Source organism: Coccidioides posadasii, chromosome 2 (genome assembly GCF_018416015.2).
Source record: "Coccidioides posadasii str. Silveira chromosome 2, complete sequence".
NCBI classification, from domain to species: domain Eukaryota; kingdom Fungi; phylum Ascomycota; class Eurotiomycetes; order Onygenales; family Onygenaceae; genus Coccidioides; species Coccidioides posadasii.
Genome location: NC_089408.1, coordinates 4,058,313 through 4,081,694, shown reverse-complemented (window position 1 = coordinate 4,081,694; position 23,382 = coordinate 4,058,313). Strand labels below are relative to the sequence as shown.

Genomic DNA, 23,382 nt, shown 5'->3' with positions numbered 1-23,382 from the left:
CCCCTTGCATGAAATGGAATCTCTTGAAACTTTTAATCTGGTATGATACAGGTATCTTTTGCTCTATCAGCAGGGGGAAAAAAGGAGGTTGGGAATCTTAAAAAATTGTTACAATACAAAGTGATCAGTAGCTAAAGGCATGAAAAAGACAACTAAGCGGACCAGAATTAAGCATGTGTAGAAGATCCTCACACTCCCCCTTATCCACACCTTGTTGGTTCAAGGAATCAGCCGTTGTTGGTACGGGGCAAAAGCCGAGCGCACAAAGAGCACCAGACTTGGCGCAGCGGTTAGTGCGAAAGGGGTGGAGCAGAGGAAAAAACAAAAGAAGGTTGTGTTAAGAAAACAAAAGATCGCAACCTCGAATTAGAATGGAATTGTCGTCAATCGTAAGAGATCGTATGCGTCCAACCGAAATGCGCAACTATCTTGCTTGATGTCGCGCTCCTCTCAAATCGATGCAGAATTGGAAATCCCGACTTAACTAAGCGCGTGCTGAAAATCCCCTGGACGTAACGGAAATTTCGGAAGTCGCGAGGACGCATCCTGATTTTTTTTCTCACCTTTTTCCTTTTGTCTTTTTCTCAATTTTCTGGGAAACGAATTTTGAATTTCGACGTCACATCATTATTTATTTTTGATCCATTGATTTGACACTGTATGTCGCTCTAGTCAACCGTTGGTGACAATTCGGGATCCCATGCGGTCAAAAATAATGTCGCCGTTCAGCATGGTCTCGTCCAATCCTGCAACGGCAGAATCCAGAATACGGGAGGACATGCTGTCGGGGGTGAGCTCGTCAGGATCATCCAGCGGGCGTTGGAATCCGGTGTCGACCTTGAGACCAAGCCCTGGCCGGGAAGGACTGCTGACATCGCCGTTGGATGTGACGGGCTTGTAGTAAGGCTTGGCGCGGTGGACAAGCGGCGGCCCCTGGGTGCGAGCGTCGGTGCCGGTCTGCTCAATGCTTTCGAAATACTGGCAAAACTTGGGTCAGTAGAGGAAGAGAGCATCATGAGAAGATATGGTCAGGCGCTTTTTTTTACCTTAACGGTTTTAACCCTGAGCTCCAGAGTTGCGTCTTCGTCGACGACGATCAAAGGATGCTGGTGAAGCTGCAACGCAGACAGGGTCCACATGTGGTTGACGGCTCCTTCGAGTCCCTTCTGCAATGCCTTTGCCTTGTGCGCTCCGGTCACGACAATGACGACCTCGTGCGCATCCATGATGGTCTTGATACCCACAGTCAACGCTTTGCGTGGGACCTTGGACACGTCGTTGTCGAAGAAGCGTGAATTAGATAGTATGGTATCGTATGCGAGGGTCTTGACGCGGGTGCGCGAGTTCAAGCTCGAACCGGGCTCGTTGAAAGCGATGTGGCCGTCTGGACCGACTCCGCCGAGAAAGAGATCAATACCACCCACACGTGCGATCTTTTCTTCGTATTCAGCGCATTCCTTAGCCAGGTCCTGAGCATTTCCGTTAAGGATGTTGATATTGCCCGGCTGGATATCAACATGGGAGAAGAGGTGCTTGTACATGAAAGTGTGGTAGCTCTGCGGGTGGTCCCGAGGGATGCCAACATACTCATCCTGCGCGACACAGAACTCAGTTTCTAGTAGCCTGGAGCTGATGCTTATGGGAAGGGTCTATCTACCATGTTGAAGGTCACAACGTTCTTGAAGGAGATATCGCCGGCCTTGTAGCGCTCAACCAAGATCCCATAGATGATCTCTGGGCTGCTGCCGGTTGGAAGGCCCAACACGAATGGTTTCTCAGCAGTTGGGGCGAATGCTTTGATTCGACCTACAAAGAAATAACAGTCAAGAGGCTGAACTTCCCAGATGTGAGGGGATACTGGAGCTGTGGCCACACATACTAACAATATAGTCCGCGATATACTCAGACACAGCCTGAGGGTCTTTCCTGATGATGACTCGCCTTCACGCGTGCAGAGACTAATATTAGCTGCAGAACAGCAAGTGTAGTTAATGGAACGACATAGCCCAGGAGGATACTTACATTTTGATAGGTAGTTGAACGCGTCAATATTCACGTCTCTTGCCGCTGAGCCTCGGCGAGCTAACAGGTGTTCCGGAATCCTTTTAGAAGATAGAATAAAGAGCTTCTCAGATGGGACCGAAATGATGATCAAGTTTGAAGATGAAAGGATGCTGGAGTTGTGAAGGAAAGTGAGGGCAGGTAAGTGAAAGCAGATGACTCTGTGATGATGTGTTGCTGTGCAAGAGAGCAATTTCACTTCCAAGGAATCAGCTAGAAAGTCTATAATTCTTACTTTGATTATGTATATATGTATGTATGTACATTTTCTGGACAATATTTGACCATTCTGCAGCTTTTGTTTTGGCGCTCATCCTCTTTTATCCTTGGACATGGAAAGCCTATCCTGAGCTTCAGTAACGTCATGTCTCAAGGATGCCGTATTTAGTGCACGCCGAAATCCAGTCTCTAAAGCCATCCCTACTCAGATGGACGTCCTCTCTCCATCTCCGTTACCATCGAATCCGTGGTGCGGAGGACCAGTAAGTGTGCATTTCACGAATTACTCCGACGTAACTCCAACGTAAAGTATGGAATCCCCGGGCCGAGTGGCACCGTTTCCCAAGGGCAAAAACGGTCAATCTACTCGCGAAGTAACGATGGCAATATTGTGACAAACCAGGTCTCCTCGCTCGCGCCAATGGGGAAATTTTGCAAGATTTGTGAGGCAGAGATTAGGTCCATCGAGCGCTTTTTACGCACCCACATGCACCCTCCCTTTCCTCGCCCCCTGTTTGCCTAATCGGATGGGGTTGCGTTGAAATGATCATTTTTCTGCATCAGAGAACTAGGATCTAAAGCTTCCAACGGTGACGGATACCGGATCTACGGTCTCCACATTAGTATGGACTGATGGGTTTCCTCTGTCCTTAATGCCTAGTTCATTTATCATCGTCATTTTGATGTTAGAGGATGAGCTCCTCTTCTATTGGGCGCTGGAACGGTACACAAGGCTTACCATCTCGGTAACATCCGTGCAATAATTACATACCATTACGCTCCCAAAGCGTATCGTATGGAGTACATGTATGTAATATGACCGTAATTTGCTGTGTAACTACTACGTATCGAGAATTCCATGCTTCAGGTGCAACCACCACGTCACCCTTCCAAGTCTCAAGCTCGAAAGTCGACATCTATTAGCTTGCTGATATGTAACGTCGCATTGCCTTTGGCCTCCGAAATATGATCTCTTTACGCGTCGCTCCCAAAGGATCAGCAAGATCGCAACTTTCCTCCTTTAGTGATTAGAGCAAGTTGCAGCACTCAAGCTTGAACGAAATAGGGCGCCCGTCAATCGCCCTTCACTTTTGAAGAGTGACCCCAGAGTTTCAAGTATGCAGGATGGCGGACTGATGTATGGAGTGTACGTTATATAACTACTACGGCGTACCTATAACTTAATTCACCAGCGTTGTTGATGTATGTAATATTATGTATGTGACGTATTTACCACGCCTCCCGTTTTCGAGGGCGTCTATCCTCTTGTTTATATACTTTCCTATGCGATAATTTGTCGCCGTAACTCCTTGAAGATGCCCCGGAAAAAGGGACTGTTGACAGCGGTTCCCGGCCAATTACTTCCGAGAACGACATGGAGCTGGGCTGGAGACACGATGATTGGTTGACCAGCCGCGCTGGGACCGATGACGGCAATCCGCGAACTGAAGGTGATGCCCGTGAGGTACGGCCTGAAGTTGCTTAGCCCGTTCTTATTGTGGACGTCATCATTTCTCAGCCAATGTTGAGAAAGAGCCGTCGTTCGGCCCTTATATTTCAACGGATCCAGCCGCTTCACGCAGGAATCCTGAGAGAGCTCGATTAGTAATGTGGGTAAATACAACTCCCTGAAAGTCTGTACATTCTATGTTGAATATTTAGTTTTGCTCCACACAAGCCGTTGAGCGGAGGCTTGTGATAACATCCTTTGACCTTCGCTGCGCCCCGAAAGGAAACGGGACAAGAGAGAATTTATCCTCGGAATTGCCTCTCGGGAGGCTAACCACTCTCAGGGAAGACCCATTTAAGTTTGTGTTGAGAGAGTTCATTCGGATCCCTGAGGTCGCTGTTAGGCCGCTAAATTTTTGCAGAGGAATCCAAAGGACGAACATAAACGGACGGAGAAGAGAATGCGTAAAGAGAAAGCGGCTGCATTGCCCACCAGTCATGCCCCACAGCGGCGGGCGTAGAGGTCATCGTCATGAAGAGCCGAGCCTGGAATCCCTGCGCTGACAGCGAGACTGACTACACTGAAGCAGGCCTTACATTTCAAGTGGAACTGAACATACTCCGAGGAAACAGTCAATATAAACAGGAGGTCACCTGAGGGTGAGGAGCTTGCCGGCCCTCAAATCGCTGGTGATGTGAGACTGGATTAGAGGATGCAGGCCATAGAGGGTGAAGATGCACTACGGCAAGTTTGCACTCTCCTGTGCGCCTGGCCAGTTTTAAATCTCCAGATGGGAAACGAGTTCGAATATGTAAGGGGAAGCTGCGCCTTCAAAGGATCGGCTCAGTACCTGAGGGAATCCCCTCAACCAATGTCGAGAGCAAGACTCTCAACTGGCTCTTTTGTATCATGGCTAGCTTTAGTCGTTCGGGCTGGGAGGCAAGTTTTCATCATCATCATCATCCCAGCCCCCGGAGATATTGCATCCGTCGGGAGTGTATCTTGCCCGGTATAAACAAGAAAAACGAGCCGTGCAAGTTGACACCACGTAGCCCGATGACATTATCGAGTTGCGATTCGATTCCAGCGGTTGAAGAAACACATTGTTTCGAGAGTAACCGAAGTTCGAAGGGATAGAGACTGCAGTGTTGAGTAACTGGCATGGAGGGCCGTAAGAGAAAGTAAAAAGAGATTGGACGTTGAAAGAAGAGCTCTCTTGGAGTGGCAATCAAACTCTTGGTACTGCTCCTCCTTTGACGTGTGTCGCTTTCATAGCCGGCAGGACTACTGTCGTTCGTTGGTCTATCTCGGCCCGGGGAGCCCCATATTAACGACCTATCTGTTCTCTGGAAAGAATCGTTTGCCCAAACAGGCAGGTCAAGAGGCCAGAATAATCACGCAATTCAGATCTGAGATTGCGAGAAGCCAAGCGCCCTTAAGGATGCAGGGATCAAGGCCAAAATCGCGGATTCCTCAGCACCCACGATCATATTCCTGCCAGCCCAGAAACCCAGAGACCTTCCAAACCTCATAGGATGTGCGAGACGCTCGATGGCGCCCGGCAATAGCCAGAATGCGTAGAGATCGCAGCCTTCTTCTAACTCAGCAAGATGGTCGTCGACAGACCAGCGCAAAGACTTGGTTGCTTGCCTCGTGGCAGACGCGGAAATTAACCACGACCAAAGCGTAGCACGGGCCGCTTGCGGCCAGATCCTGGGAGGGAACGTCTGCGATTGCCGTTGAGTTTTACCGGGAGGGGAGGCGGCAGGGCCTCTTTTTTTCTTTTCTCTTTTTTTTTTTTCCCTCCTTTTTTTTTCTTGGAGAGACCGGTGGAGGCGTGGCCGGGTGGCAGCACACTTCTTCCCGCGAGACTCGCTGTCGTCCTCCCAGGCGACAACCAGCCCTGCCGCCGTTCGACGCTCATCGTCATCGCGAGTCGTCAAAGCAGCGGCTGGCTGGCGAACTTATGTCAGCAACCCGCCCAATCAGCACACCGCAAGCCGGCGGCCACCACTTTTCTCCGCGCTCGTCCAAACCGCAAAACCGTCGAACGTCCGAGAAAAGGGCTCGCGAAGCTGCATGGAGTGCAGCTTAACCGCCTCCTCTCTGGACAGTTAGCTGGCTCCCAGAGCTCGGCAGCTCCAGCTCAGATCCAAAGAGATTGGCCTGAAAGCTGGTACCGTCAGACTGGCTGTGTTTCGTTGTTTTTGCCCCCCACGCCAGTCAACATTACCTACTCCGTACACCTGAAGCTGCACACTGTGACTGTTATAGACCCGTAGCCAGTGCGCCATTTTGCCGCATCATTCTCTTTCTCCCCCTCCATTACATCTCGATAGCTACTGCAAGGCCCGGGTTTCCCCTGGCCTCTTCTGGACCCGTCTGTTTCCCCCAGTTTACAGTACAGCTCCTTGCTCCACTGCTGTTGATCTTAAAAGAGATCGCGTGGCCCTTGAGCCCCAGCGCTCCCGCCCCCCGATCCTCCACGTGAGACAAAGTAAAATTCTTTTTTTTGCTTACCGGGGAGAACCAATTCGGCTGGAAAGAGAAGGGCACCACGGGATCCCCCGTCGCCGCCATGGCAGCGGCTAGGGAGGAAGAGTCGCTCCCAGAATGGGACTGCAACGAGCTCGACAGGTATGTGTGCCGGTTTGTCCCCTCAGAAATCGAATGGTCTGAAACTTAGCCTTTTGGCGCAATTTCACCTTCTATTTGCTATCCTTGACTGGGGCCATGCTTATTTGCCGTCGCAAGTCTAATCCCTTGCTTCGAGGCCCTGTTTCTTTGTCGGGATGACGTGCACAATGGATCCAATTCCCAATGTCACCTCTCTCTCTCTCTTTTTTTTTTTATCTCTATATTTCCCTCTCTTCATATTACTTCCCAGGAATACATTTTATGTTTTCTTTTTTGTCTTTCTTTTCTATTCTTTTCTTTTCTTTTCATTTTTTTCGTGTTGATCTTCATGGCAGATAACCGGAAGAAGAATAAACTGGCTGACTGACATACCCGTACGCCATGGGAGACATTGGCTACAGGCAGATGGGCCAGCTCTTTGTCATGGGCTTTGATGGAACTAGCGTCGATCCCCAGATCCGGTCACTTATCGAGGACTATCGGCTTGGTTCGATCATTCTGACTGCCAAGAATCTTAAATGTGCAGCCCGCCCCTCCTCTCTCTTGCTTGCTGTAAATCAATTTCCCTATGCACTGTAGATATCCATGCCTATTGTCCTTCTCTGTCTGGTCTTTCATCTACCTCTCTATCCAGGCGACGCTCCTTCTCGGATTTTCCCCTTTTTGCTATCTAGCCCACCACACAAAAGCTATCAACAAACAACTAATGTCTTGATAGCGGCAGAAGAAACCACAAAGCTCGTGTTAGAGCTTCAGACTATTGCCCGGGATGCTGGTCACCCTGCTCCACTCATGATTGGCCTCGATCAGGAGAATGGAGGCGTCAACAGTCTTTTCGATGAGATCTATATCCGCCAATTTCCGAGCGCTATGGGAATCGCGGCTACTGGATCGAAGTCTCTGGCAAGGGAAGTTGCGAAAGCCACTGCTCAAGAGCTCAGTGCTGTCGGAGTCAATTGGATCCTTGGTCCGGTCCTGGATGTCTTGAACAACGCAAGAAGTCAGCCTTTGGGAGTCAGAAGTATCGGGGATGATGCTCAAGAGGTATCAGCCTACGGTGTTGAGTTCATGAAGGGCTATCAGGAAGCGGGCTTGGTTACTTGTGGGAAGCACTTTCCATCTTATGGAAACCTTGAAGTGCTAGGAAACCAAACGGACGTCCCTGTTATCACAGACACGCTTGAGCAGCTCAGCATGAGTGCCCTTGTCCCTTTTCGAAACGCAATCGCACAGGGGATTGATTCTATGATGGTTGGTGGTTGCGCAATGTCATCGGCTGGGGTGAACGTGATGCACGCTTGCTTGTCCGAGCAAGTTGTCGATGACTTGCTTCGGAAGGACCTCAACTTCAACGGCGTCGTGGTCTCTGAATGCCTGGAAATGGAAGCGCTCAGTTTCAACATTGGAGTAGGAGGAGGAACGGTAATGGCGATGAAAGCTGGCTGCGACTTGATACTCCTTTGCCGGTCATTCTCAGTTCAGCAAGAAGCAATCAATGGCTTGAGACTTGGGGTTGAGAACGGTATCATCAATAAAGAACGGATCAGGCAATCAGTGCAGAGAGTTCTTGACATGAAAGCCCGCTGTACATCGTGGGAGAAGGCATTAAACCCTGCCGGCATCAGTCTTCTCTCCCAAATGCAACCATCCCACACCAATCTATCCACCAGGGCCTATAACAGCTCCATTACCATCGTCAGAGACAAAAACAACCTCCTTCCACTCACCAGCGTCCTGGAACCCGACGAAGAGCTTCTCCTTCTCACACCTTTAGTCAAACCTTTGCCCGCATCTGCTGTGTCCCTCTCAATCACTGAAAGTAGCAGAGAAACCGTTCTTTCCACAGATACAGTCTCCTGGGAGCGCAGTGCATCTGTCATGAGCGGGGAGAGCGTTTTTCGCGAATTTGGGCGCTCGCTAGCTCGACATAGAAACGGTCGCGTTCTCCATACATCATATACCGCCAATGGAGTTCGCCCAGTCCACGAAAATCTTATTAATCGCGCAAGCGGTGTCATCGTTGTCACCGCTGACTCGAACCGAAACCTCTATCAGTATGGCTTCACAAAACATGTTGCCATGATATGCAATGCACAGTTTGCAGCAAATGGAGATAGGCGTTCCAAACCACTTGTAGTAGTGGCAGTGAGCTCACCTTATGACTTTGCCACAGATCAGTCCATTGGAACATATGTGTGCACATACGATTTTACAGAAACAGCTCTTCAGGCGTTGGTCAAGGTTTTGTACGGAGATTTGACGGCTACCGGCGTTCTTCCCGGCACCTTGAGCCGCAGCCAGAAGCTTCACCAGTCAAGGCAGCATTGGCTTGTAGAAAATTGGAATGAGGATCGCGATGCGAACGCATTGGACGAACTGCTCACCGCTATCCGCGAAGACAGCACGCACAACCAACGATCGGCTCTTGCAGGTGTTACATCCAATACATTCTTGTTACGAAATTCTGATGTTGAAGAGGCGCATTTTGTTGTCAGGAATAGCAGCACTCAGGCGCTGTATGGGTTCTGCTCGACATACTTCTTCAAGTCCACCGGGACTGCTGTAATTGGCGCCCTGATCGTCGATCCGGGGAGGCGAAAGCTGTCGATTGGAAACTCTTTACACAATCGTGCAATTCGATCATTGATGCAGAGACAAGGCGTGAGGCGATTCCAGTTGGGCTCACGGCTCCCAGGTGTATATCTTGGTATTCCGACAGGAAACCCAGTAGAGAGAAAACGTCTCCGTCAGTGGTTCGCCAGTCTGGGTTGGAATACGTCTTTATCCAGACCTGTTTGCACAATGATCCTGCCAAATCTGGGGGAGTGGACACCACCAGAAGGCCTTACTCGAACTTTGAAGAGTGCGGAAGTGAGTTACGATCTGGTTTATGGCCTGGACTATGCAGAAGCAATCCTCGATCACGTTAAGACGAATTCACGGCAGGGAGTTATGGAGATATACAAAATGGCGTTAAGTGGGTCTTCTGCGAATGGAATCATTCGCGCTAAACGGAATGGCGATGACGCTATCTTGGGGACTGTTGTTGTGTACACCAGTGAATCGACGCTGGCCGAATTCGTTCCCACAGTGAAGGAGGCGCGTCCTATGGGTGGAGGAATCTCCTCAGCGGTCATCTCCCCTTCTGCCGGGGAGTATTCGACCATCGTTCAAGGCCTGATTTTACTGGGAATCAAGCAATTACGTAGCCAGGGGGCCAGTGCGGTGGTTCTGGATTGTGTAAGTGGCTTATTCTTTTGCCTTTTGCATATTAATATATATGTGTGTGAGGCTTTTTCAGCGTTCGCCGGAACTCTTTTTCCCTTTCCAAAGAAAACAAGTTTTGCGCCAACAACCACCCCAAAATAGAGACCCGGGTAAAATTCGGGTCAGCGCGCCCTCTTGGACATGTTCTTTTTAGCTAACGGCAATTTGGCGGCAGGTGGATGGAGACGGCAATTTCGATGGTCTGTCGGCCATGGGGTTCTCTACGCTCCACAGCTTCGAGGAGGTGACCTGTGATGCGGCCACCTGGAACATGTTGACTTCGTCATGATAATCGAGCAACCGCTACAGAAATGCATTTTTATTTGCGATTCATTCGCTAAGGGGGAGCATTTACACGCCTGGCGTACATAGGAAGCGGTGTAAGGGTGGCTAAAGATTAATTTGATGGGGTTTCTTTTTGGTTGGGGGCCATCGCATCGCATCGTCTTGCTTCGACCCCATTTCGTAAGTATGTTTGTATGTACAGTACATACATGCTTTGGATAGCCAGTTTGCCTCTAGAAGACCGTCTGGACATGGCTACTTTTGCCAAAGACTCGGGAATTTTTTTGACGATTTTCTTTGTTTATTATTATTATTATTATTATTAATTTTTTTTATTATTTATTATTTACTATTTTATTTTTTTTTTTCCCCCTTCGCCCTATCAGTTACACGGCAGGGTATGTTTAATATCCAGACCCGTCTCACGATTCTGCGGAGAGTTCTACCCTGATTTCTTACTGAAAAGCGAGAGATAGAGAGGAGAGTTTCATAACCCCGAAGCCCGAGGTGCTGGACTCCCGAGGGATGGTCGAACCAAGTGTATGCACTCGGTGTGTGAGAGTATGTACTACGTTCGGCAGACCTGCGGTGGGACACTTTGTGGTGCTGCACAACTCTCTTTTTCGTGTTCTACGCTGTGATCGCGGGTCCCTGATGATCAGACACATTGGCAAAGGAACTAAAAGACACGAAGAGACCATCTCATATAGAGTAGGGAGTAACTTTATGAAGAAGGATTTTCTGGTTAGATCCATCATTTGCCTCTCCTCACGACCCCGCATCGGCGTGGGCCCCCAATCCACAAGGCGTTATATTTCCTGCTTTGAGCCGAAAGGATGCCTTATCAATAATGGAATTCAAGGTCCCTCGTCGACTAAGATATCCAGCCGCGTCAGAAAGCCACCGGAGAAAGGGCGAGAGCGTGTGTGTGTGCCAAGCTGATAGGGATGGATTGTTTGTGGGGAGAACTGGGGGTGAGCTGGGGGTTTGTTAGGCTGCTCGGCGAAAGGGTGGCTGAGAGAGATTGATTTTGAATACGGGAGAGCGCGGGGTACCATGACCCTTGGTTTTGTTCTCTTTTCGATGTTTTGTGCTGAGCTACCGGGAAACGAAGGTTTTTTTTCCAACGAACCGCTGGGGAGAGAGGGGGTAAAAGACGTTTGTGGGGAATTCCTTCGGGAGTTTAGGCAACCAGTGCTGTCAATCAGGCCGGTCTTGTTCGTATTTTTTTTTTCTCTTCATGATTTTCAATGAAGGATCTTAAGCAGACTCGATTCCCGCACGTGCGAGAATAGAGCAGCGAAGTTCATTAGCAATTGGTCATACGGGGCCAGGACTCGGAGGATCGACCGTCCATCGTAGCTCACGAGAACGGAGGTTGAATAATAGTTGACTAAAACTCCATCATCCGACGGGAGGGGACGGAGAGTGCGGTTGATGTCCGGCTGCAGTGTTTGCGATTCTGTATTATTCAGAAGCCGGGTCTGGATGTTGGGAGCACAGACGTCTTGTCCTTTTCACTCACACACACTCACACACACACAGATTGTGCACATATTATCCGGCCGGAGGATCCCAACCGCCAGAATCCCGCGTGGACAGCTGAGTGTGGAGAAGCGCAGGTCAACTGCCGGGCCATCTATGGGGAAAGCTCTCACAGTATGCAGTACGGAGTAGGGATTCCTTTTTTTTTTTTCCTTTTTTTTTTTTTCTTGTTATTCATTTTCTGATTTTTCTTATTCCTTCGGAACAGCTCACCGCCAGAAAATAGCGAATCGAGTTCCGTACTCTGTGCTCCCCTGCTGACGATATGGGGGCGTCATCCATTTCTCCATCTTCACACCCCGGGCCATTTCGCAGAGTTCAACGTCATGATCCACATCGCCAGCTCTTTATCGCCAACCAGTGGCCACTACAAAGTGGTTAGTTAACTAACTTACCCACGAACACCCTGCTTCATGGCTTGTGGTATGACAGCATCGCCAATAATCCACTTCACCCGACAGCAGCAGACGACCCCCAGATTAAGGGCCCGGATGGATCATGTGTTTGAAGGTTGGTGGGTGAACCAAAACAAAAAAAAAAAAAAAAAAAAAAAAAAAAAAAAAAAGAAAAGAAAAGAACACACAAAATAAAAAAAGCAAAACACAAGAACCACTTCACTGACTAACTAGGCTAACTTACGGAGTCACTAACTGACTAGCTAACTAACTGACTAGTTTAACTCTCGAATTTAGTGGGTTTGTTAGAGTTTCACCATTCAGATTCTGGAAGGTCTGAAAATCCTTCCAGAAAAAGAGCAGAAGCGCCCCTCTGCTTTGGGTTTTGCGTTTTAAACTCCTTCTAGAAGCAATTTAGCTTTAGTCCAAAATTCTCCCTTTCCCGGAACCGCCATGGGACGGGGCAAAGACAGGGACGCTCTCCCGTCTCCGAGGTGAGGGAGATAAATGGAAAGGGAGGGGGTTTGGACCCGGATGGGGAGGGATTGCGGGTGAAATTGTCGGTCCCGCGTGACGGAAGAGGTACTGGTTGGCTGCTATTGAGGCAGCAGAGAAGATTTGAGACTCCGTGACTGGTCCAGAGGGAACGGGGACAAAACTAATAATATGACCGCCGGTGTTCCAGAAGATTCATGGAAATTTGGGCTTCGTACCCGGGGAAACCCATCTGAAGGCATGAAATAAGAAGCGTGCTCGGTAATTAGATACGGCGAGGTGCACCTCAGATCTCTTTCTCTCTTTCTTTCTCTCCCTCCCTCCGTTCCTCTCTCTCTCTCTCTCTCTCTCTCTTTTTTTTTCGCTTTCGCTATCCTTCGCTCTTCCTGCAGTTTCCCGCCAGGGGTTGGTTGGACGACAGATGGGACCAGGGTCGGCGCCAATTCCTCGACTCAAATGCATGTGATTACTACTTAGAACACTTTTTTTTCTGTCCGGGATAAAAATAACCATAATACGGAAACCAGCAGCAAAAATAGGAGGGAAAAGAAAAAGAGAGAAAAAAAAAAAAAAAAAAAAAAAAAAAAAAAGAGAAATAAATGAATTCGTAGAGATCGCGATTTCACCTCGGTGTCTATCTGTACACTTATTTCCGAGCATGTGCCCGCCTTCATCGAGAGAGATTGGATGGTTTGTTTTGAAATGCGCTTGCTTCGTATCTTCAACAGAACGCCTCGACGGCGATAGACGGGTTTCTGCCTCACCTCCCGCTGTACGTATTCGATGTGCTGCTTTTTTCTTCTGTCGCAGAGGAACAGCTTGAGCAGCCGCCATTGTGTCCATCCGAGAAACGAAAAAGGCGAACCCGTTCACTCGCTTCTTGTTAAGTTATCAGACAGAGAGCGCGGATGCCGCCGGCTACTCGAGGTGTATTTTTCGATTGGCGGGGAAAACCTTGTTAAATTCCTTCTTTTTCTTTAATTCTTACCCTTTTTTTTTTTTCTTTTTTCCTCAAGGATAAAACCGCCTGTTTCGCTGGAATCTCTCAAGTAATATTTGGCGGACTAACGAACTCGCTACTAAAATGCCGGACGCCCGCCAAGTCAGGCCAGGGCAGATTGCGGGGTGCGCGGGCTGCTGATTGGCGGAGTAACTAACGAACTAACTAACTAATTAGCTCAACGGCCGTTCCGATGGGAAGAATCTGCGTGGAAGATTTCGCTGGGGCCGACGCCGCGAAGAAGTTGTCCTGGCGGGAGAACGAGATCGATTGAGAGAGTGTGTGGGGGTAAAAGCGAACCAAAAATTAAAAAAAAAAAAAAAAAAAAAAAAGAGAGGACACAGCAGCGAGCGTGTTCGGCGTCAAACTCGTTATTCTTTGCGACCTGCTGAGTTGGGAATGGCGGCTGCAGACACCCCTGGCTTGTGCTCGCGAAAGTTGAAGCTCCTGAGCCGAAAGAGCTAGAGTTAGTGAACTCCAATCCCTGGTTTTATCCTCCCCCAACTCAAAAAAAAAAATAAAATAAAATAAAAGCCAAAAAGAAGAGCGAATGTCGAAGATCGCTCGTGAGCTTGGCGGTTGGTGAGAAGGGGAAGGACATACACCTCATCCATGGGACTGGGAATCAAAGTCTGGAGAGGCACACACACACACACACACACACACACACACACACATACACAGCCTTGCCAGAAGACGCACTCGCAGGACTCGCGCGACGAGGCCCAAGAGCGTGGGCAGGTCGAGAGGCGGTGATGTGATTATCCCACGGAAGAAGACCGCCCGCCTCCCAACCGCCCCCCCTTGGCCAGCATGTCATCCATGAGTTGCATGCCCTCGCGCGCGCCGCCAACAAGGTTCCTGTTATCCTGGAAACAGCCTAAAAGGCGCCGCCCTACTGAGGGAAAATCTTTCGTGGCAGATCTTCGCTAGCTAGTGAGTTTGACGGCTGCAGAACAACTCGCAGCGCGATGCGTATAATCCGTACTGCGGATAGCTTAAATTCCTGATGCATTTCTCGTGGGCACAAGGGGTGCAGAAGGTTTACTTCCACCCCGTTTCGAGTGCTCCTTCAGGAGACAAAACATAGGCGCCCGGTTCATTAGAGAGAGCTAGTTAGTTAGTCAATTATGCGTCTGATCTTGCTAATTTGGAATTTTGGAACTGCATCATTGTTTCTGAATTGTTAAAAACGCCGGCCGAAACTCGCCAGAAACCGGCATGCTGGATCCCAAGTCCTTCCCTCCCCTCCTTCTTTTTTTTGCTGCCCAACACGCTAGGGCTCCGAGGGAAATAACCAGAAAACAAAAACAAAAGAGACGGAAAGGGAAATGCTGGATGGTCTTTTTGGTCCTGAAAATCTCAGAGTCGGAGGCCGGGGGGGGGAACAGGGACTATCGAGTTTACGAGCTCGGATGCAGGGGCATGGTGCGTATATGTATTATGATAATATCCGGGAAGCGAATATGATGTACGAGCATACCATGTCCCCGACCAATCCCACAAACTCAAAAATAACCCCCAGCGCGAGAAAATAGTTGTTCGCCTGCAAAATGGATTACTAACTGCAGCGTGTTCTAGAAGGATCACGAGAGAGGGAGAGAAGGGGGTGGGGGGGGTGTTGTGCGTCCCTGTCCTTGTTCGCCATGATGGTGTGGTGGAATGATCAGCGCCGGTTTGGCTGATCAATCTGTTGGAATGCTGTGGGGCAAACATCCGGGGGGGATATGGATATCAGAAGATGATGTTGATAATATACGTGCAAGGGAGGAGGGAGCGAACAGCGAATCGGCGATGAGAGCAGGTCGAGTGGACAATCCGGGGTTGATGAGAAAGGGAAAGCTCCTCGTTCACCAACCCCTGCACGCAGATCATTTAAAATCGCCTTCCGAGGGCTGATAAACGAAAAAGAAAGGATGGCCGAGTAAACCGAACCCAAGGCGTTAGTCCCCTTTTGGCAGCGCCGGTGGAGATTTTCTTCGATAAACACTCGATGATGCTTGACAGCTTATCGCCCCGAGAGAGAGAGTGTGTGTGTGAGAGAGAGCGAGAGAGAGGAACCTACCGCTGGACCTGAGAAAACCATGTGTCTGGCTGAAAATGATCCCGGTCCAATCCAGAATGCGGGCGAGGGCGAGAAGAGAGAGAAACAAGCCAAACAAGCATCATCATCATCATCATCATCATCATCATCATCATCTTGTGACCTCTCACACCTCCAGAGATGCGGAGACCCTGATGATCCACAATCGCCATCGCACTTTCGTCGTGCTGAGAAGCTGAGGCCTGGCGGGCTCGAGCTGATACTTCTTTTAGCGAGCAGTTCTAGAACGAGGGTGAGACACAGCCGAACTTTCCTTCTGCCTCTTATCTGAGGTAAAACAGCCATCGAGGGGGAGCCGTGGCGAAGAAAAAGAAGCTTAAGGGAGACTGCCTCGGCCTCTTTGCCTATTCGCCATGGATGAGGCTATCCTCTTTCTCCTTCGTGCACGAATTAGATGAACAGAACCCATTTCGTCAAGATACTGGAGATAAACGTGCATTTGACCAGGTGTACCCTTGCTCTGCCTGTCAACATAACAACATAATGCGTTGGGAGGAGCCCAGCGACTCGGCGGTAAAATCGTCTCAACACCCGTTGATGGGAGACCACGAGGAAACGTTCCAGGCCAGTTTATTCCGTAACCTGCAAATAAGAATTTACAGATCTGGGTGGGAAATTTTGATGTCATCCCGTAAAAAAAATAAAATACATAGAAAGCAAACCAACTTCGGAGATTCTCCATGTTTGGAGGGGAGAACCTGGCACAGCATGGCGGCCCATCGTGTGGCAGACAGAACCAAAATCTCAACGTGCGAGAATTGGCATGGATGGCCCTTCTCAGCAATCGAGGAGAGACAGAGAAACAAGCTAGTTAGCTATCCCCACGCGGCCGCAGCCCACAGACGGGCGGCGAGGAGTACTGAAGGTTTTTCTTTTTTTTTTTTTTTTATTTTATTTTTTTTTTTTAATTTTCCTGTCATCGTGGCAGACAGGATGTGGGCATTTCCAAGCGTGATCGCATGGCTATCCGGGGTTCTTCAGGCAAAGAGAGTTAGTTAATGCGGGCGCAACCCTGTAAATATCTCCCAAGCATATTCTTATTTATTTCTCTTTGCTTCCATTCCCCCTTTTACATTCAATTTTAAGGCTCGTTCAGAAACAAATCATAATGCGGACTACTAACTATGACCCTGTATGCTTGGCGGGACAAGGGTTCTTGTTTCTCGAGCATACGCCCAACGGAGTGAGCATTTTGCGGGGGCTGGAAGAGGAACAAGGACCATCATGTGTAGAATCTGTATCCAGTATCCAAGATGGATCTTGTACGGAGTGATATAGTTACATCTTATGTACGGAGTATGGAGTATGGAGTATTGTGATCAGAATGGTAGACTCGAGACGAGAGAGAGAGAGAGAGAGACAGAGAGCGAGAGAGAGCGAGAAGGGCAGCATGGCGTTGAGTTAAGACCAGGAGCCACCGCGTGCCTTTATTAGTTTCATGCAGCGCGAAGTGGGGATTGCCCAGGGATCGCCATCAGAAGCTAAATTCGTCGGGAAAGTCAGTCTCGATCGGCTGCGTGCTAAGGAACAGGTTTAGGCGGGAACGGATGATACAGGGCCAACAATTTGGGGGGAGGGGAGGGGAGGAAGAAGAAGAGAAGGAGGAGGAGGAGGAGGAGGAGGAGGAGGAGGAGGAGGAGGAGGAGGAGGAGGAGGGAGAACAGGGCGTACAGTTCTGCTGGCCGGTAAATTCGGGCAAATGCGCCAGAAGGGCGAGACGACGAGCGAACGGAGCAGCAGAAACGGGTAGAAAAAAGCAGAGAACCAAGCACAGGTCGGCTGTCGACGGGCGGATCGGCCAGCGCAAAAGCCACCGCCATCATCGCCGTCTGGAGAGCTTAACTGCGACATGGTCACTGGGCTTAGCTCGACGAGGCGGGAGATTTGAGTTGAGTTGATTCCGAATGTTTTTTGACGCTCTTCGAGACGGGGTAGTGAACTCCGCCATTCTCAGCCTGTTAAGCGCGGGCTGCTATGCGGTTATCAAGAAGCCAGCTACTTTGTTTATCTCTCTCTCTCTCTCTCTTTTTTCATTTATCTCTTTTCATTTATCTCTCTCTCTCTCTCTCTCTTTTTTTGGCCAAGAGAGATTTGGCTCGTCCAAACTAACTTAACTCCTGGCTAATCAACTTAGTTAGCGGGTTAGGCTGCTCCCTCTCTCTCTTCCCCACAGAAAAAATCGGTCTAAGGGCAGTTTTCATTATTAACAGGTCGGCAGCACCCAGCCCGGCCGCTAGCGAACACCAAGCAAGCACCAAGCAGCAGCACCACCACAAGCACCACCATCAGCAGCGAGAAACAGAGACGCAGGCCGGCGAACCCTTGCTCGTCCAGAAACCAGATCTTGATAAGCTCATTTGCCATTCTCGCAATCCTCGCATTTTCCCGCCCGGGCCGCTCCCCAGTCCTGTTTCTTCTCTTATTTCATCCTGCTTCCCCCGTCGACATCGTTATCTCATTACCCTATCCTTAGTTATCCTATCCTCCATCCATAATCTAATCCTGTCCTGTCCTGTCCTGCTGAGACACCGATAAATTCCCTCCGCCACTCCCGCGCTCCCTCTCTCCCTCCCCTCTCTCTCCTGTCTCTCTCTCTCTCTCTTGTCTCTCTCTCACTCTCTCTCTGTGTGTTGTGTGTCTGTCTCTCTACCTACCTTTCCCATAGCCACCACACCCTACACCCGTCTTTCCCGTTAGTCTGCTGGAGCGCACAACCCGTCCGTCAACTACTTTCGGCGCTAGACACCGCTCGAAACTAAAACGGCGCAAGTCCCGAAGGGCGGCTCATAAAGAATAAACCAAAAAAAAATAATAATAATAACATAGTCGAACCATTGCTCGGGAAAACGGTGCGGAGTCTGCTCTTGTATTTTCGCTCTTCTGCCGGCCTCGCGGCTACCGGTCCGCTTGTCTGTCTACACTCCCAACCACCACCACCCCCCCCCTCGTGACAACAAGTTGAAGCTCAAGGTCACCGTCGATGCATTCGACACTCTCGCCATTCGAGCCCATCATGGATTACGACTCGAGCATGCCTTACCTGGCCAGTCCGCTCTCCATGGGGAACCTGCAGAATGTCGATTACCTGAACGCGATGCAGCCGTTGGACATCCCACCGCACCCTCATCCATACGACCATGAAGCGTTTGCCAGGTTGGTCTACACTCTCCCACCCTTGCTTTCGTCCCATCCCGCTCCATTCCGTCCAGATGGAGCTCAAAGGAAAAAGAGAGAGAGGTTCCGCTCTTTGTTTGGTCTTTTCGCTGACACTTCTCCTTTCTCGATAGCGGCGACGATATGAGCTTCTCGCAGCCATCTCTGACGCACCCCATGAGACGATTCTCGAGTAACCAGTACGACGAACCTTTCCCCGATATCCTAAGCCAGTTCGAGCCACTTCCGCCAGAGCAACCCCCTCAAGACTCGTCCGTCGATCATAATCATAAGCTGCTCAGCTTCTCGCTACCGATCTACGGCTTCACGCTTTTGGATTACTCGCTCCGGAAGACGTCCCTGTCCATGTCTGCCCAGCTTCATGGGATGTTCTTTCTGGCAGAATCCCCCTGGACCACCTCTCCCACCTCCGATACCAACATCCCACCCCCAGTCGCAGAATTGACCTGCTACCGCCGAAACCTGTTCCAGATCACCGGCTCCGTGACGCTGCCTCGTGGCCTACGCTACATTTTGACCGAGCATGGAGATCGCATTCCCATCCTGGCACACGAGCTGACGGTCTCTGCCACAGAATCTGTGGAGGGAAACTCGGTGAAGATCATCTCGGTGCCCTGGAAGACTCCAGCGACGAACACGACCGGGCAGCCAGAAGATAAGACCGAAAAGGAGCCTCCTTCCATTCCTCTTGACACCATGACGGGCCAAGACCTCGATTCCGACTACGCCACCTTCTCGATCGCCTGGAAACGATTGCAGTTCCGCATCGCAACGGCAAACAATGGCCGACGCAAGGAGCTACAGCAGCATTTTGTCGTCCGGTTGAAGATCGTTGCAACGTTGTCGACAGGGACCAAGGTGCCCATCGCGGAAGCCCACTCCGGCCCCGTGATCGTGCGAGGAAGAAGCCCTCGCAATTTCCAGTCCCGCAAGGACCTCCCACTCAGCGGCAGCGCTGCCGCTTCCCGCAAGAACGCCCAAGCGGCGGCTCTCCATCGCGCAAACACGGCTGACGCTGCCCGGTCGCATCAGGCAGCCGCAAAGCGCAGCAAATCTCCCCAGGGCCCAACACCGGCTCCGGTACCCCTTAAGCTGGACACAGACGCCAAACCCTCATCCCCGCAGCAGCAACCTCCGCCATCTGCCACCCTCCCTGACTGGACTCATGTAACAAGTGCTCCCACTTCTACCGCTCCCTTCTCCGCTCCACCGGTCACCGGTCCCACTGCTGCTTCTGCTGCGTACGCAAAGTCGAGCCCCGAGCAACCTCGTCCAGGAAAAAGAAGACGCACCAGTGCCAGCACAAAGCCCATAAGTCTGTCCCTTGCAGATGACGTTCCCAGCCCAGCCACCCCTACCACCCCGGTACACATCAACAGCCTTGCCACCACCTCCGCTCCTCACTTCACCAACACCACTCACCCCATTGATAATACGTCCCTGTTACAGAAGCACTCACCGCAGGTTACCGCCAACCAAGCAATGCCTCATACATACTCTACCTCTGCAAATATGCCCTTACTCGCACAATCCCTACAGCAGCTGGCACCTCCTTTGCTTTCGCCGCATATCGTGAACCCCAGTGACACAGCTGATTTACTCTACGAATACTTCCCGTTGGGATTAGATGACTGGCAAGCTCCGGTGGACGCCGTCTACCGGCCGCATGTGGTGCACCATATGAATTTGCCTGATGACCCCAAAGCCATCGCTGCGAGGAACCGGAGTAAAAGGTACTTTGCTGGAGAAGGAAGTTGATGTATGCATCTTGGCATCGTTTATTTATTTCATTTTATACTTTTTTTGACTTTTTTTTGGCGTGGTACCTCCCTATCGAATTACTTTTTTGGATTTACATCATCTTATGTTATTTGAACGCGTTATGAATAGCCGCCTATTCATGTCCCCCCCCGAGTTTTATCTTCGCATGCCGTTCTTATCTTGGTATAGCATAAGCAACAACCTTTGGAGGAAAACCTTCTTGCATGGGATACAGATAAGGGAATTATGATATTACCTCTGGATTCATTCTCGGATATACACTTTTCCTTTTTGCGGCGGTCTCGGAGAGCGATTGCTTGGATATACATAACCCTCTCTCACTCTCTCTCCCTCCTCTCTCTCTTTCCCACCCTTTCTCATACCCCGCTCTCCCCGTGTATCCCCAACTTATGATCCCCACGAATGCATCATTATTTTGATAAGTGTACTTTTATGCATACATGGATGTATGTAAGGAACGTGTACGTTCAGATTATGTCCGTACACTCGAGCCTCTACTTCATTTCCCTCGCAAATAAGCATAAAGATAAAGATTCCATTTTACTTTAATTTTGTTTTCTCAATTTTCCTATTTTTTTTTTTTTTTTTTTTTTTTTCTGATTGGTCTTCTATGGCAATACCGCTTCCCGCGACCATCGGGCATCGCCGACGGTCCAGACAATGAAAGAGCTGAGGTGTGGGAGGGGGAGTCGATCGGCGACAGGCGATCAAGCCACCTGCATTTCTCGGGGGATTAATGGATCCCCTCGAGCCACCACCTCCTGTAGCCTCCTTTTCTCGGGTCCTTTGTGGGGTCGACCTGTTCCGGCTCCAAGCACTGTTTGCCCGGGTTAGTCCGTACTATCCATGTGGACAAATTTCTACGTCATTTTGCATGTTTCTTTGGTCCGGAGGATGGCCGTTTTCATCCACGATGTGAAGTCAAATCAGGCACTACTAGTTGAAAAATGACCACAGTTCATCCCCTCCCCCAAAACTAGGGCTATCGCAATGGTATTCTTTTCTTCTTGGAGTTGAAACAGTCCACCATGCCTGGAGGCTTAGGATAGACAGCATATGCGGGTGGGGTTTTGACCCTCCATATGGACTCTGGGGCTATGGGGACTGCGGGGCCTTTCTCTCCACCGCCTTTCTTTGCAAAGTTCCGCATTATTAGAGAGTAACTAAGTCAACAAATCTAAATTACTTTTCCAGCCTTCGAGTCAACCGCCCCGATAGATGGGGAACGTCCCCAAAACGGCGTTTGAACCTTTAACCTGGCTCAACAATTAAACTGGCTTTCTTTATTGCATCACAAGTCAGGAAGTGTATAATTCCACTGAGTTTCAGTATGATGGCAATTTGCAATGGGACCTAGGCCCAAAGTACTCTACAGTTTTCGTTGGTGTCAAACTCGGGCTTCCCGTGGGCCGTGGGGCACGCCCATCTGCGGGCGCACTGGAGGGAGGGACCTGTGGGGCTGCCTCGGCCATTCGAGCGTTAGCAACGGGATATAGTGTGATACAGAAGCCCCTTTAAGTAGGGTGGCGGGCATATCAAGAGGGTGCGTAGGCAATATTTATCGTTGTGCTTATGTATACATACAATTTCATATTCCAGCTGTGAATGTTCTCTCCCGAAGCTGAACATATAGTATCACTAAGACATGTTTGGCGCTCATCCTTGAGATTGACTTATTAATTGAAATTGATAGCGTAGAAAATTGCCGTCTCCATTCCATACAATAGAACCGGATTGCGGAAATTGGTGTGGGGCATGTTTAGCGACAGAGAGACATGTGGATTATCGGATAAAGTACAGAGACATTCCCGAGGGCTTGTCCGCCGGAACACGAAGAGAGGGTGGAGTGCAGGTAGAGATTCTTCATTTTTCCTTTTGTAACTCTTCTGGGTTGAAGTTTGCTGTTGCAGTTCCCCAGAATCCGCTTTATCATGGATGCTTCGCACTATAAAGATTGTGTGCTGATTGTTGCAATGGCTACGGCATATACAGCACTCGTGGTTGGAAAAAAGATTACTAGGAATTTGGAAATCTTATAGATTATTTTTGATTTGAAGAGAATCAGATGAAAAGAGGTTCTTGGGACCTATCGCACGCGCATTCTGTCTATATAGATGATAACGCTGATCGCTTCACCCCCAGCCTATTCGAATGACCGATGCGGATCCCCGTGATATGCCACTCTAAATATGTAGGCTAGTCTTGTGTGCGTAGTCAAAAGCGCGGGGAATCATACTAGATCTAACTACAGAGTATTCCCTAGTATGCTAGCCCAGGGCTTTCCATGCAAACCCTGAAGATAATTTTCTCGTATACACCCGAGAAGGGGTAGCACTATTCAATGCTTGGCTAAGCTTATACTGACCGTCACCCTGGGCCTGGGAACGCCCAGGACGCGCACATTTTGGGAGACAAGTTCTGGTTGGCTGCAAAAAGTTTGCTTAGGCCTAGGGAGATCTTATAATGCAGTCCTCAAAGGACGGACCTGGCCGCTCGGCCCGGGAGAAAGGGCGCCTGAGACCACGATGATGTCAACGATATTCCCGGATAGGTAGGTACTGCGTGACCATTATGGTTGATAATGCGCGCTCTCCGGTTCGACAACTGCCCTGGCTGTCATTCGGTGATGATGCGCACACGAGAGTTTCCTCCTTGCGGATCTTCCCGAAGCGCCGGAAGCCTTGTGCCTTAGCTAGTGACGTCATGCCGATCGCTCCAGAAACGCGCCATGATCCGAGATAAGATAAGATGATCTTATCGGAAGGGTCTTGGCGGTCTTGCGCGTTTTGGAGCTGGTTCTCTGGTGGGCTTTTATTTTGTTCTTGATCTTTGATTTAGTTTCGAGGAGAACTCTTGCGTGTGTATGTGTTATGTCCGTGAAGTTTTGTCTTGGCTCCAAGCCAGTTTGGCTGTCGCATCCATGGGTTACACTTGTTGATGTAGCGTAATGTTACATTGGCTGGAGTAC

At 49.8% G+C, this 23,382-nt stretch overlaps 4 protein-coding genes across 4 annotated transcripts; 2 read left to right on the top strand and 2 right to left on the bottom strand.

Moving 5' to 3' along the window:
* Positions 1-36: 36 nt before the first annotated feature.
* Positions 37-2,247, bottom strand: D8B26_003771 (uncharacterized protein). The gene is made up of 5 exons (XM_003071754.2): positions 2,023-2,247; positions 1,880-1,941; positions 1,658-1,806; positions 1,047-1,592; positions 37-978 (listed from the first exon to the last, which is right to left on the bottom strand). Coding segments are annotated over exons 1-5 (1,065 nt in total). The 5' UTR covers positions 2,025-2,247; the 3' UTR covers positions 37-672.
* Positions 2,248-6,669: 4,422 nt separating this feature from the next.
* On the top strand, positions 6,670-10,202 carry D8B26_003770 (uncharacterized protein). Its single transcript, XM_066124263.1, has 3 exons — positions 6,670-6,887; positions 7,086-9,607; positions 9,810-10,202. Exons 1-3 carry the CDS (start codon positions 6,749-6,751, stop codon positions 9,921-9,923), a joined length of 2,775 nt encoding a protein of 924 aa, XP_065980342.1. The 5' UTR covers positions 6,670-6,748; the 3' UTR covers positions 9,924-10,202.
* Positions 10,203-12,549: 2,347 nt separating this feature from the next.
* On the bottom strand, positions 12,550-13,197 carry D8B26_003769 (uncharacterized protein; the record flags this gene model as incomplete). Its single annotated transcript, XM_066124262.1, has 1 exon — positions 12,550-13,197. The coding sequence occupies one exon, from the start codon at positions 13,195-13,197 to the stop codon at positions 12,550-12,552; it is 648 nt and encodes a 215-aa protein (XP_065980341.1).
* Positions 13,198-18,471: 5,274 nt separating this feature from the next.
* On the top strand, positions 18,472-20,390 carry D8B26_003768 (uncharacterized protein; the record flags this gene model as incomplete). Its single annotated transcript, XM_003071756.2, has 2 exons — positions 18,472-18,611; positions 18,746-20,390. The coding sequence occupies 2 exons, from the start codon at positions 18,472-18,474 to the stop codon at positions 20,388-20,390; spliced, it is 1,785 nt and encodes a 594-aa protein (XP_003071802.2).
* Between the last annotated feature and the right edge of the window lie 2,992 nt (positions 20,391-23,382).